This window comes from Lepidochelys kempii, chromosome 22 (genome assembly GCF_965140265.1).
Source record: "Lepidochelys kempii isolate rLepKem1 chromosome 22, rLepKem1.hap2, whole genome shotgun sequence".
Taxonomy (NCBI): Eukaryota; Metazoa; Chordata; order Testudines; family Cheloniidae; genus Lepidochelys; species Lepidochelys kempii.
This window is the reverse complement of record NC_133277.1, coordinates 2,955,431-2,970,392: the sequence shown is the minus strand read 5'-3', so window position 1 is coordinate 2,970,392 and position 14,962 is coordinate 2,955,431. Positions and strand designations below refer to the sequence as shown.

Here is a 14,962-nt window from a genome sequence, read left to right as displayed (position 1 = left end):
AAACCAACCGAAACCTTGTACTGATCTCACGCTCCCCTCAGAGCTCCTGCCACAGTCACATCTGCAAAGAATCCCTCACCTCCGCTACTGCCTCGGATATGCTGGAAAAACATCTTATGAAATCCAGGCCAAGAGAGACTTGAATGGAACGTTAGCCACTCAAAAGCCAGGAAACACTGTATTCAATATTCCAATTGTTGGCCCCTTTGTGACCCAAGCGGCTAATTGAAGTTCAGGGCCCCGAACGTTCCCATTGGTAGGAGACACTGAAAGAGTCTGGTATTCTCTTTTACGCAAGCTCGTTTATTTACAAGGAACGTACAAAGTCCTGGGCCTCCGAATGCAGAAGGAACCAGGAACAAGAGGACCCGTTTCTTAGCGCCAGCCCCAAGGCTCTTGAGCCAACACCAAAGCCAAGAGCTCTCTAGCTTGTTCCAGAGCTGCACTGTGCTCCCAGGCTCCTGCTCGGCTTTCTTGCCTCTCCCTCTCCCTGTGTTCTTGTCACTTCTCTTTTGTCTGTTCTCCTGGGCACACAATACCCAGCCCAACTCTCTGCCCACCCGAAGCTAGTTTCTGGGCAGGCTTTGAAGGTTTGTTTTAGGTGTGGCCCCTTACCTGCCTTCCAACAACTCTCTTCAGTGGTCTCATTCACACATCAGTTTGAATGAGGTTTTCACTCAACCCATAACAAGGTTTCATCCAGCTTTTACCAGTCATCAGCCGTAATTCTGCCCCTTGTGAGCATGCACGTACAGTACAGCTCACATACTACTTCTCATACAATTTTGCATACGACTGTAGATAACACGTCGTGTGTCCAGCTCCAGGATATTGTATCGCAGTAGTGGGTAGAAGTTCCCCCGACAGAGCACAGTGCCCCATTGTGCTAGGGGCTGTACAAACACAGTGAGACGATCTCTGCTCCAAAGAGCTTGCAGTCTGAATGAGTTTAATGATAACACAGGCCTTGCCTGCGCTGTACTGATGAGGCACTGGTAGAAATAGACCCAATCACTAACTAGGATGCACATCTGGCTATTTAAATATGATGAAGAACTATTAAACCTCTCAGGGCAGGAGGAATAGCCCTGGAATCTAGCTGTACTATTTCACCCCCTTCATTCTGGAGATTCCCACTCCTTTCTAGCCAACCTCTCCTTTCTGCGAAATACCTCCCGCGGGTCCCCTCTCTCCTGCCATCAGCCCTGCCCCTCACGTCTCAGGGTTCAGAGGAGGCCTGGAAAGATGGACTTACTCCATCCATGGGCTAGCTTTTTAGACACAACAAATCCTGCACCTTGGCAGGGGGATAGGTTCGATGACCCTTCTGGTTCTCTCTCTGCAGAGGGGCAGAGGACTTGTTACTCTCTCCCAGGAGAGGGGACAACAATGGACTCTCCCCTTCCCTGTGCCTGACCATGGCTGTAAGTGCTGGGCAGGAAGGAGAGTAGCAGAGCTAACCGTCCAGCCCCTAGCCGCACACTCTGCTGAGGGCCTGGGGAGAACCAGGGTTGATTCACATCCGGCCTCGGGAGCTGTATGTCCCAGACAAGTCACTGACCTTGCTGACATCCCAGCCCATCTGCTGGTTTAAAGCCCTCTTCCTGGCATTGGCACTGCTGGGAAGGGGTCGGAGTTTCAGTTTCACAGCGTCAGCAACAGGGGTCACTGCAAACACAGCCAAACCAGTGGAGCAGCAGCAGCCCTGGCACCCCACAGCCTCAGCAACTCTCCCCATTTCATCAGGAGCCTCGCCACATCTGGCCTTTTCCTTGGAGCCCCAGCTCCTGGAGTCAGGGGATTAGGGGAGACTCTTGGCTTTCCTTAATCAAACAGGAATATCATGGTTGCAGAGAAAAGTTTCAAGTGTGAATGACCCTAAAGGCTTCAACACAGAGACAATCAGCGCTCAAGGGTTATTTCTGAAGCCTTGTGATTTTGAGGAGCTTACTCAATGTCTGAACCCTTGGGGCTAGTGATGCCGCCCATAGGGGACGTCTGGCAGCTCTTTGCAGGGGTTATTTGCTTATGCCCATATAAACTAATACAGCTTTAAAAAGTTCACAGTGTGAATTATGTCCGAGGTGCAGCAGAGCACACTTTGGACTGCTGACTTCAGCGAAGTCAAGGCAGTCAGAACACCACGCGTGCCCGGCCCTTGCTCCCTGGTGCGACTTGTACTCCAGACCCAGAGAGGTAGGGCTTGTTGCCAGGGGAGTTATTCCTGACGACGTCCCTGTGTGGACGCTCTCCTTCTGGAATAAGAGGGTCCACACAGAATGCTGCTTTAAATGCATGCACTACCTCCGTCTGAATTAACTTCCCTGGGTGGGCAAACCCTACCAATCAAGCATCTGCCTGGCCCATGGGAAACCTTTAGCGAAGGCTGGACAGACAGACAGCAGACAGGTACCTTCTCTGCACCGCGAGCAGACAGCACAGAGATCGGACACCTGGGTTTTTAAAGCCAGGCTGATGCCCTTCTAGCCCCGTTTCCTTCATGGATTCGGCGTGTCCCCTTTTCGTTGGGCTACTGGGCCCTACAGCAGCATGTGGCGACCCTGCCAGGGGACCGGGCTGGGCACTGGCGTGCTAAATAGACCTGGCCGAGGTGGAGCAGGGGAAGAGCCATCACCCCCATTTCACAGATGGGGCCCAGAGAGTCACCCCAGATTTTCACAAGTGCTCAGCACCCAGGAGCTCCTATGCCATTTCTCTCTGCAGGGTGTCTCCCCCTCGTCCCGGAGGGAAGGGGGGCCTGACAGGAAGACAGGTCTGCCTGTAGAGGACAGGAGATTCCCAGCTATGGCACCTTTTCCCCACTCAGAGGCTGTTGCTGGGAGCCCCAGATACTCTCTCCCAGGCACCAACTTCATGTGCAGTACCCAGGTCAGATTCACCTACAGCCAGGGGGAGGAGAAATCCCCATTCCACTCCACCTTGCCTCAAACCCTTCCTTCCCAGCCATGGTTCTTCAGGCCCCTGGCCTCCACGCTGCCTGAGCGGAGCCTCTGTGTGCAAGACCTTTCTGCCCTCCCTTGGAGGGCCTGGAACCAGCCAGAACAGGGTAACCCCAGCGGGGGCAGCGAGGTCAGTAGAGGCAGGAATGCCTCTGGAGTGGCAGCCCTAAGGCTTCAGCTGGGGGCTGCCTGCAGGCAAAGCCCTGCTGAGGTCCCTCTCTCGGACCAGCTGCGGCGCTGGTACCATCTTGGATGGCCAACTCCAATCCCTGCTGGATTCAGCCAGGCCTAGTCCAACCAAAATAACAGAACCCACGGATACAGATTGACCCAATATTAGGGCATGGCGATACGGGGCACCCCTGGCCTGAACTGCATGCAGTGAAGACAGATGGGGAATCCCCACCGCTATATTACTGGCCTCTACCCGCGAGAGGCAAATGGCCCAAGTTTTCAAGTGACCAGAGATTCTGGGAGCCCAATTTTACACCTTAACTGCACTTGATTTTCCAGAAGTGCTGAGCACCTCTGCTCTGCTCATCAGGCCCCTTTCAGGGGTTTCGAGTTGGAGCCCCCCAATCACTGAACGCTTTGGAAAATACAGGTCTATACAAACGATGCACAGCTTGGTCTCCTTCCTGCCCAGGCACTCACCCCAGGGGCCTCCCCTGCCCGCAGTGTGCGTTTGCTTTGCTGGGATTGGACTGGACTGCGGCGTTTTTTACAGCAGTTAACGCGGGCTAGATTCTGTTCAGTCTCTCTCTGCTGGGTTTATTTTCCTTAAAAGTCAGAATTACAGACGTGATGAGAACTCCAGGCATCTGTCAGCCCCTGGGGGGTGCACGGTACCTTGTTGGCCAGCAAGTGTTGCCCCCCCAGCCCCCAAGAACCAGTCCACATGGGATGTAGTGCTGCAGCTACAGAGCCTGGCTCTTTAAATAAAGCTGGAGAGGCTCCTTCTTTCAGCTCTGGAGGTCCCTGGTTCAGTCCCCAGTGTCGGCCATCGTGGCAGCTGTCACACTTCTCAGTGTGCCAGGAAAGCGTCTCAGGGCCAGGGCCGGGGCCAGTTCTGTCACACAGCACAGAGCGAAGCTCCGGCCATCGCTCTAGGACACACTTACAAGAGGAGAGACTGCACGTAATGCCACAGGAGAAGCTAGAATTGAGACCCAGGTCGCCAAAAACCTCAGCCTCCTGCATTCCTTGTGCCCTGGGGTCCTATCCACAGAGATCAGCTGATAACCACATATACTGACAGCAAGTAGCTGTCCATGGCCCCAGGTGTTTCAATAGGACAGAGCTCCTAGTCCCTGTGCACAAACACAAATTCATCCAGGGGCACAGTGGCCTGTGAGGCCCTCTAGGGTCAAACAGGGAGGGAGAGAATGGGGCTCTAGGGAGCAACCTCCCCAGCCTACTCCCTCTCCCATCCCCTGCCAGCTCCTTGCTGCCTGGCCCAGTGCTGAGAACGGAGGAGTCACTCTCCCTGCCCTCAGTACCACAGCAGCCTCCAGGGGCACGAGGTGCCATCGCAGGGCAAACCCCGCTCAGGGTCTGGGTGTGTGGCAGGGTTTGCAGCTGGCCTGGGGTGAGCATGCGGGGGAAGTCAAACAGAGCCCAGGCAGCCACTGGCATTTCAGACAACCTCCTCCCTCACAGATGGCATCCAGGCCCCCAGCACTGAGGACACCTGTCTGGCACAAGCTGCGACATGCCCAGAGGAAAGGCACATGCTCTCCAGCTCATGCTATGGCCGCTGTAGGGCATCAGCAGGATTGGGAGGGCACAGAGGGTAGATGCCACCAGCCAATGGAAATGGGCATTTGCAGGGCAGGCAGGAAATGAGAAGGACGTGTAAACCCAAAACACAGCATAGCATCAGGCTCTGGCCACGGCCCCTGGCATCACACGCTACTGACGATGCTCCGGTAAATATGGAGAATCTCAGGAGCCCAGGGCAAAGCGCTCCGCCTCCACAGAGCCAGAAACAGCCTTAAAGACAAAGTGCATGATCTACCAAGTTAAACAGAATTAAATAAAAGCCAAGGGAGAGGTGAGCTATTGGGGTACTAGTTTCGTTACAGCCTGACGATATTGACTCCTGCTTTACAGGGTCTGGGTTTGAGTGGCCAGTGCAGTAGTGATCAATGCCCTTCAGCGTTTGGCCGGGTCAGTTACCAGTATCCATAAGAGGAACTGCACTGATGCATGTGTGTGGATTATATAACGTATCACACTAGGCGTATCATTTAGTTGCAAGTGAAACTAGGATTAGTTAACAAACCAGCTCTGACCCCATCTGGCTGAACGGTAGGAGCAAGCCTCCTCCAAGATTTTAAACGGGGACATCATGCTTTGGATTTCTGGTCCTGAGACCAGTCGGGATATTTCAAGGTAACAAAAGCCTCACCATAAAACTGGAAAGGTCACAGAAAAGAGACTTCCGACATTTTGCAGTGCTTCCTAATTCCGGAGTGCACTCCCCCAATCAGATTTCCACCCTATAAGCTATTAAACATTTGGGAATTAAAGGATGAAGACGGATTTCTTTTGATGACCTCGCTCTATAGGATTAAGATGATTACGCGATGTGAAACCGAGACAGAAATTAAACCAAGAGACAAGCGCTCTCCTAGAAGCACCGGTATTAGCATGATGGACCCTTGCTCAGGAGCGAGCATCACAGGAGACCCAAGTGGGGGAAAATCCTAAAAAAACGGACTTTGAGGGAGGCCAAAGTGATGTTTTCTGGAATGGACCCCGTTATTAGCCTTTAAGAAGAGGAATATGCACTAACAGGAACCTCCCTTCCCTGACTCAGGGGCGTAGAAAGTTTGGCTGTTTGTGGGCAGTGACTATTTATAAATGAAGATATGAGGAGCTCGCCTTAGGAGCAGTGCATGTTGAGAAAGTCCCCCACTGCATTTCTCACGACCCTGGGGCAGAAGGAGCATTATACTCAAGAGAGTAAAATTCATGAAAAATGTGACTTCTCTACTCTAGATAGAAGTTGGCTGACTTGCGTTAACTCTTGCTGCGCCAAACGGAAGAAAGAGACAATTAGTTTGACACAAAGTTTAATTCTGTTGTTGCGTTTTCCTTGTATTTCCAGAACAAGGAAATTGGTGAAGCACTGGGACGATTTCATCTGGAATCTAGGCTCTCAGGCAGGCCAGCTTCAGAAGTGATGCCCGTTTCCCTTACTCCATTTTTGCGTTGGTCCCTCCCCCTTTGCAGATGGATGAATTCACAATCTTTCTCTATTCCAGGGAATTTGAAAGAAAAATGAAAACATTTCTACAGACCAGGCTTTTGAATCAGCATTCGCAAGTCTACAGGAATGTGGTGATGAGGTTCTCAAACAATAAAGAACTGTCCCTTGTTACGATGGCACCTAGCGCCCCAGCCAGGGATGGGGGCGGAGCGGGGAATGACTTTATGCTAGGCATTCATTGTACAAGGAGCTGGTTTAGCTCAATATTTTTACATTGGGGTGGAATTTAGGCTCCAGTTAAGCATAGATACGCTGCAGATATAATGCAATGCCTAGCCCCCATCCCAGGCCTTGCAAGTACTACAACCAGTGTCAATCTGGTTTCCAGGTAACTGACTTCAATTTGCAAACAAGACCATGAAGAGAGGGGCTCTTGGAAGAAACAGCAGCCTCTGGTGAGGGTCTGGGTGTCCCTGGGATCTGCCTGCATGTACATTAGAGATGACTGAAAAGAGCTTTTTAGAGTCATTTAGAGAGACTTATATTTGAAGCTGAAAACCCATTACATCGATGATGCACCTGCCAGCTTCTGTCCTTAGTGCAGTGCTAGCTGCAGGAAGGGTCCAGAAACAGTGCCACAAGGAAATAACTCCAAACAGGTTTCAGAGTAACAGCCGTGTTAGTCGGTATCCCCAAAAAGAACAGGAGGACTTGTGGCACCTTAGAGACTAACAAATTTATTTGAGCATAAGCTTTCATGAGCTACAGCTCACTTCATCAGATGCATTCAGTGGAAAATACAGTGGGGAGATTTTTTATACACAGAGAACATGAAACAATGGGTGTTACCATACACAGTGTAAGGAGAGTGATCAGGTAAGGTGAGCTATTACCAGCGGGGGGGGGGGAGGGCGGGGAACCTTTTGTAGTGATAATCAAGGTGGGCCATTGCCTGCAGTTAACAGGAATGTCTGAGGAGCAGTGGGGGGTGGGAAATAAACATGGGGAAATAGTTTTACTTTGTGTAATGACACATCCACGCCAGTCTCTATTCAAGCCTAAATTAATTGTATCCAGTTTGCAAATTAATTCCAATTGAGCAGTCTCTCGTCGGAGTCTGTTTTTGAAGTTTCATCTCGTGCGGGTCTTGCCCCTTTGCTAGAAAGTACGGATCAGGCTTCGCCAGGGAGAAAACTCATTGAAATTTTAGACCCCCAAGCTACGGAGGGCTCTGGCTATGGAGTCTGCCTTGTCACAACCATCCCCCTCCCTGTCCCCCCCTCCCGCCCCCCCCCGGGTTAAACCTCGGAACTTTACACGCTCTTTGCGCAATGGCTCTGGACGTGCCTCAGAGCGTTACAACAGGATCATGGAAATTAGAACTGGAAATAGACAGTCACTCCCATTCCCCAGGGCCCAGTGCAGGACTGTTCCTTACAGCACAATCTTGTTAACATCCTAAGCTACTGCCACGACCTTTGGGGGAGGGGGGACTCCACAGCCTGGTGCAGCTGGCTCTTAGGAGGAGTTTCCTGATTCTCTTGTTCAATTCTCCTGTGTTGCAACAATGTATCGAACCAGGCAGTCCCTTCCGGAGAGCAGAACCCCCCCTCCAGCACCAGAGAGGCTCCGAAAGGTCCTTCCTGCGATAGCTAAAGTAGGGTAGCTCAGCATCAGTTACCACGGGCCAGTCACATGGCGTTAAACCTCGTGGGAGGGTTACACTGCATACCCACCCCAGCCTCAGAAGGCTGGCTCCTGTTTTACAGTCAGATCATTGCAATGGTCCAGACCGTTACTGGAAAGATTATGGCAACCAATCATCAGCCTGGGTCCAGGACATAGCCTGCCTCCTGGCCCCTGCAACACTGGAGAGCTGGTGTGACAGGCCTGGTGTCGAGGGCCAGGGGTGAAGGAAAGAAGCCAGCAGGAGGTAGGGCTGCCTGAGAACTCACCTCTTTACACTAGCGAGATAGAAACCCCACTCCAGTACACGCACAGATTTCACCAACCGTGCCAAATGAAGGAAAGTGACAGACTTCACGTTTCCCAAGCGAGCCCACACGGAATAAGATTGCCAATGCTGTGATCATCACAGATGTGAGCGCGGTTAATTCACAATTAGCTTCAAAACTTTTCAGTTACTAAAAAGTAACTTCCTTTCCCAGCTCTCGGTGATTTCAGCAATTCCAGGGTGGGAATCTGTAGGGTAGCATTTTTAATGGGCTTAGCGCTGTCACGGACTCTATAAGTTATATCGTCACAAATCATTTATAAAGGCCCAGACACACTTACACAGTGCCCTACAAACAGATTAACCACATGCTACGTCCTGCAGATTGCCATCTAAATTAGATCAAGCCAAACCAAGACAAGAGAACATTTGAGGCAAGGGAGGGTTGTGGGAACCACAAATGGTAAAAGGCAAAGCAAAGTAAAAAGCGGCACAGCAGAAATGGCGTCTATCACTGCAGCCTCCACCTGCTCTCCAAGCGGCCTGGTCTACACTATACGGTTAGGTCCACACAAGGCAGTGTAAGTCAACCGAGCTGTGCATGTGTCTACACCAGGGGTGGGCAAACTTTTTGGCCTGAGGGCCACATCAGGTTTCCGAAATTGTACGGAGGGCTAGTTAGGGGAGGCTGTGCCTCCCCAAACAGCCAGGCATGGCCTGGCCCCCACCCCCATCCGACACCCCCCCCCCCCCCGCTTCTTGGCCCCCGAGACCCCTGCCCCATCCAACCCTCCTGTTCCCTGACGGCCTCCCCGGGACCCCTGCCCCGTCCATCCCTCCCTGTCCCTGACTGCCCCCCGGACCGCCCGCCCCTCTCCTTCCTGCCTCTCCACCCCCCAGGACCCCTGCCCCCATTCAACCCCCGTTCCCCGCCCCGACCACCACCCTGAACTCCCCTGCCCTCTATCCAACCCCCGCCCCCTGACCGCGCTGCCTGGAGCACTGGGGGCTGGGGTTACTACAGCCGCGTCGCCCGGATGGAGCCAGCCACGCACCGCGCATCACAGAGCACCGGGCCAGGCCGCGGCCCTGCAGCTGCGCTGCCCGGCAAGAGCTCGCAGCCCCGCCGCCCGGAGCATTGTGCCAGCAGCACCGTGAGCTGAGGCTGCGGGGGAGGGGCCGGGGGTGAGCCTCCCGGGCCAGGAGCTCAGGGGCTGGGCAGGAGGGTCCCGCAGGCCGGAGGTGGCCCGCGAGCCGTAGTTTGCCCACCTCTGGTCTTCACTTACATTTGGCTCCCACAGACATAAGTGCCCTGGTACGCTGACTTAATAACATCAGCGCCCAGAGCAGCGGAGAGTCACGGTCAATGTAGTTTGGTCAACAGGGATAGTGTAGACACTGCCTTACTGACACTGGCTGTTACTGGCCTCCACGAGCTGTCCCACAATGCCCCGCAGTGACCACACCGGTCACAGTTGTGAACTCCACTGCCCTCCCCATTGAAGCCCTGAGTATTTTTGAAATCTTTGGTTGCCTAGTGTGGTAAGCACCTGGCACTTCTCCATTGTTGAGTGTAACCGCCCAGCTGACCATGCCAGCTAGACGCTGCAGACGCGCTCCTGCCTGGAGCGGACAGAAGATACTGCATCTCCTGGGCCAGTGGGGAGAAGAGGCTGTGCAAAAAGAGCTCTGACCCAGCCACAGAAACATGGACATCAACGAGCAGATTGCTTGGTGGGAGGCAGGAGAACGGCTACAACAGGGGCCCGCAGCAGCACTGCGGGAGACCCAAGGAGCTGCAGCAGGCGTACCAGAAGGCCAGGGAGGCCAACAAGCGATGTGGTGCTAAAAGAGGAGGAGGAAGAGGACTTGGGGGTCACATGTTCCAGGAGATTCTGCAAGCCAATGCTGCATCGGGGAAGGAGCACAGGGCCTGGAGGATCACCACTGCGGACAGCCTGGAGAAGGACGGAGTGGAGAGGAGAAAGGTGCAGGTAAAGGAGAGGAATGTGCAGGAGGAGGTGCTTGTGCAAACTGAGATGCTGTAGACTCTGGCAGACGTGCAGATTCAACAATCCCATGCTCGCGTCCACCTGCAGCCCATTGAGAATTCAATATCGGGACCTCCCTATACCTCCCTGCCCCCAACATCCCAGGTGGCAGCAGGGGTCAGTGCATTACCCTTGCCAATCCACCTTGGGAGACATTAAAGACATTCACAGCATCACATACACTGACCTGTGAAAGCCATGGTTGGTTTATATGTACCTGAAATGGAAATGAGTGTTCTTTCCCCTTCAAAAGTTCTGTTCCCTTAATTGATTAAGTTTTGTATTTTTTTTTTTAATTTCCTGGTTCATGTTACGGAATAAAATTATATTTTTGGAACAAAATTAACCTTTATTAGTTCACAACATTTGCTGTCTGGTGCTGAGCAGGTCTGACACTCACCAATTTCCTGTTACTTCACTTTGTCACAGAACCCATAACATCATCCACAGACATTATTTATAAGTGCATTGACAATGTTACAGTCCTACGTACATTGCACTCACTACAAGATTCATACCGGGCTGAAAATGAGCAGGGCCAGGCAGAGCACCCTTCAGCAACACACACTCCTCTGGCACACTATTAAAAATGTCTTTCAAAGCCTCCCTGAACCATATAGCTTCATGTTGAGCTCTTCTAATAGCCCTGGTATCTGGCTGTTCACATTCAGCAAACAGCCACTCCACCGCCACCCTTTTCCCCTGTAGCTTCACAGATATTATGCAGAACACAACTGGCAGCTATAACCATTGGGATATTTTTCTCACTGAAGGCCAATCTTGTAAGCAAACAACGCTAGCAACATGGGCAGCCAGTGACACAGCTGTCGGGGGAGGCTAGCCTCTGGCCCCTCCCGTTCTGCCCACCCTTCCCTTTTGACCCCCTCCCCCGCAGTAGCACCCCCACCGCAACCCCAGCAGCAGCGGCCAGCCCAGGAGTGCCGTTGGGCGGCCAGCCCAGGAGTGCCGTGCAGTTGTGCCCCCAGCCCCGGTGCTCTGGGAGGCCGGGCGGTGCAGCCGCAGTGCCCACAGTGCTCCGGGCAGCCAGGCCATCCCCAGCCCCAGTGTTCCAGGGGGCCCGGCCCCAGCCCCAGCCGCCTTAAGTCCCTGCGGGAGTGGGAGGCAAGCCAGCCAGGGGAGAGCACTGGGATGTGCAGGAGGAGGCAAAGCAAGGCTACACTAGGCTGTTTGGGGAGGCACAGCCTCCCCCTGCCTACGATACCTGCCGCCCACGGTCAGCAACCCTTCAGATACTCAAAGGCACATTTGACTGTCATTCTGCACCTGCTGAACCTGTATGTGAATTGTTCCTTGGTGCTGTCGAAGTGACCGGTGTACGGCTTCGTGAACCAGGGGATCAAGAGACAGGCTGGCTTTCCCACGATCGCTATTAGCATTTCAACATTCCCAAAGGCAATTCACCGATCAGGAAAGAACGTCCCTGCTTGCAGGTTTCTGAACCGTCCTGCGTCTTAAAGAGGCGAGCATCATGCCTGACCAGCTCACACGGACGTCAGTAAAGCAGACTGCATCGGTGCAAGCGCTCCTGGTGAGGACGTGCACCACCAACACCAGGCGTCCAGTGTGCACATGCACCAGCCATGTAATAACTGCAGCGGCTGTACGCGGATGTAGCTTAGGTCGACATACGTTTGCAGTGCAGACAAGGTCTCTGTCTGCCTGTCCTTGCCAGCAAGAAGATATATCCAGGGGCACACACTGCACGTCTGCTGTGGGCTGCCCAGGCAGACTAGGGGCTTGTCTACGCTTAACACACAACAGCAGCAGAGCCGCGGTGCTGCAGCACTTCAGTGTATGCTTCCTACGCCGACGGACGGGGGCCTCCCGTCACCATCCATAGCACTGTCTACACAGGGACTGAGGGCGGCATCACTACGCCGTGCAGGGGGGTGGCTTTTTCATACCGCCGGCGGACGCGGTTACACCAGTGCAATTTGCTCGTGTTGAACGAGCCTAGAATGCAGCTCATTCTTCCACATCTCACCCGCTGTTTGAGACAGCGGCCGACGCAGATTGATTTGGAAGACCTAGGCTGCTTTAGCAGTCAAACCCAGAAAAGCATTTTGATAACTCCATGACTGGACCTCAGAGATACACCAGGTACAGAGCACACCGAACCCCACGCTAAATCAGACAGGACTTAACAGGCTTGATGCAGGAAACTCTGGGCGAACTTTTGTGGCGTGGGTTAGGCAGGAGATCAGACCAGATCCTAACAGTGCTTGGAATCAATCTCTCATTCAGGGAGGGTCTCTAGGACTACGACAGTTAAGGTTCCCTAATGGGTCTCATTCAAACCCTGTTTTCAGTTGCTTGTAACTTTCCAAAACATTCTCCTTTCTGGTTGATATTTCTGGGGCTCGGTCTCTTTCCATAAAGGTGACTTTCCGTTTGGAAAGTTTGAACAAACCCAGTTCAGGGAACAAACAGGGACAACGCACACTCACCGCACTACAAACAATGGAGACTTAAATAGAAAAGTTTGACCCACAGCTGGGAGTAGAAAGCTCAACTTGGCCAGGGCGACAGCCTGTGCAGAGAAACACTGTGGCGTGTTTGATGAAAGCTCGGCTCAACTGGACTCAGGTAGGGGTCCAAAGCCAGTGTACTTCTTGTGTGCAGCGCACAGGGGTAGAGTGTTTAACCCTTTCCAGGGCGGCGGGTGGTAAAGGCAGGCTATGCTGTGCACACAAGTGATGCTCAGTAAGGAAGCGGCTTGGCTACCCAGCCCTTCCCTTACCCCCTGTATTTTGGGTCCTCTGGCCCAGGCAAGGCGAACATCCACAGCTACCCTTAGACCAGGTGTTGAAAACGCCAGGGACACCCACTGTCCTGCTTCAAGGCAGGACCCAACCCGCGGGCAGCCTGGGGGCAGGGAGGCGCTGCCCCTGGGGATCCATTATCCCACCCCTGGCGCCCTCACGGGTTTTTGCCCTGCGGCTGAAGCGCCCGGGGCTGGCCCCGCTCCGAGCCATGAGACGAGAGGGCGCCCAGGCTGGCCCGGAGCTGCAGTGTCCGGGGATGGCTCCCCCAGGCGCAGACCCCTCTCCCCCGCCGCAGCAGGGCCAGGCGGACCTGCCCAGGGGGTCCGGGGCCCTCCGCGGCCGGCTCTGAGCCGGCAGCCTGGGGAAGCGCCTCCAGCTGCCCGGGGGCTGGAAACTTGCGAAATGGGTCGGGTCTGCCCGGGCCGATTGCGGGGCTCCCGGTGGGGAGCGGTCACCCCAGCCCGGAGCCAGCCCGTGCCTGGCGGGGGGAAGCGCCAAGGCACCCCGCGGAGGCGCGGAGCCCCCCGATCTGGGGGGCCGGGGGCTGAGCCACGCCCGCGCCTCGCACCTGCTGGGACGCCGCGCTCGAGGCTCCCCTCCCGGGACCGCTCCTGTCCCTGCCCCGGGGCAGAGTCCGGCCGCCCAGCCGCTCGCGATCCCCACCCCTCGGGCTGCCGGCGATCCCCACCCCTCGGGCTGCCCTGCCCGGCCCGGCCCGGCCCGGCCCGGCTCACTCACCCAGCAGCGCGGCCAGCCCCAGGGCCAGCGGCAGCGGCTCCATCCCGCCGGCTCCCAGCACGGGCGGCTGCAGCGCCGCGCTCATCCCGCCGCGGAGCAGAGCAGAGCCGAGCCGAGCCGAGCGCGGCAGGTGCCGGCGCGCAGCCCGGGGCGGGAGGAGGAGTCGGGGGCGGGGCCCGCTGCCCAGGTGGGGCGGCTCCAGCAGGTGGGGGGAGCGGTGGGGGCGGGGCAAGCCGATCAGGTCGGGGGGGGGCGGCTCCCCAGGCGGGGGAGGGGCTGGTCCTGTGTCCCGGGAGAGCCCGTGGGAGGGGGGAAGCGCTGAGCCCGGCGCTGGGGGGGGGGGGGTCCCCGCTCTGGCACTGCCCAGCCAGCAGCGCCCGGGAGCCGGAGCCTGCTCGATCGTCTCCTGGTTTTGCCCCCCCCCTCCCCGCCATCAGACACAAGGCTGAGAGGAGGCTCCGGGCGGGGACTCAGATCGAGCCGGGCTCTAGTCCTCTAGCCCCAGCTGCAAAACGCAGAGAACAACTTTCCCTTCCCTCTCCCCTTCCGGGGGGCGGGCGGGGGAGCTCTTCAGGGCAAGGGGGGGTCTCAGCGTGGGTGCAGGGCTTGGCACCCTGCCTCCCTGCTCAGCCCGAAGCACTGCTGGCATCCCCACATTATACACCTGGTCCTAATAATGTACCTGCTGCAGGATGCTGGCTGGGAGGTAAGCCCTCACCCCCAGCCACACTATCTCAGGGGCTTGGCTCCCCCGTCCTGGCTGATAGCTGCCCTTCTAGGAAAACCCTGCCCCACACAATACAAACCCAGAGAGACAGGGGAGGGGTATAGCAGGTGAGCTGAGGGGCTGGGCCTGGCAGGCCTGAACTTTGTGACTTACAGGAGTGGGAGGGGTGGGTGTGAAACATTAACTCCCCTCCTCCCACCACAACGTCCCTTCTCTTTCACCCACACCAGCTGCCCCTATCCTTTCCCCAGCCCAAACGTTCAAGCCTCTCCCTGTTCCTATCTGGAGAAGAACAAGTCACTCACCACGAGCTGGCCTAGACCCTGGTCCTGTCACAAACACCCTGTGAGATCCTATTGTAGGATCAGAGTCAATAGTCAGTAGCCTTCAGGTGCTGGCAGCTGAAGGGTTCTTGAGCCTTCTGCCACTGGACCAGGCCGTGGGGGCAGCTCAGCTGGAACAGCATGTGCCATTCTGGGCACCCGCGTTCAAGAAAGAGGACTCCAAAGAAGGGCTGCAAGGATGCTCAGGG

At 55.3% G+C, this 14,962-nt stretch overlaps 1 protein-coding gene across 1 annotated transcript in view; it reads right to left on the bottom strand.

The window, feature by feature from the left end:
* Positions 1-13,842, bottom strand: part of ESAM (endothelial cell adhesion molecule) — an 89,418-nt gene extending 75,576 nt beyond the window's left edge. Inside the window, exon 1 of the mRNA XM_073321112.1 lies at positions 13,704-13,842. Coding sequence (XP_073177213.1) covers positions 13,704-13,788 — 85 coding nt within the window. The 5' untranslated portion in view covers positions 13,789-13,842. The remainder of the gene's footprint in view (positions 1-13,703) is intronic.
* Between the last annotated feature and the right edge of the window lie 1,120 nt (positions 13,843-14,962).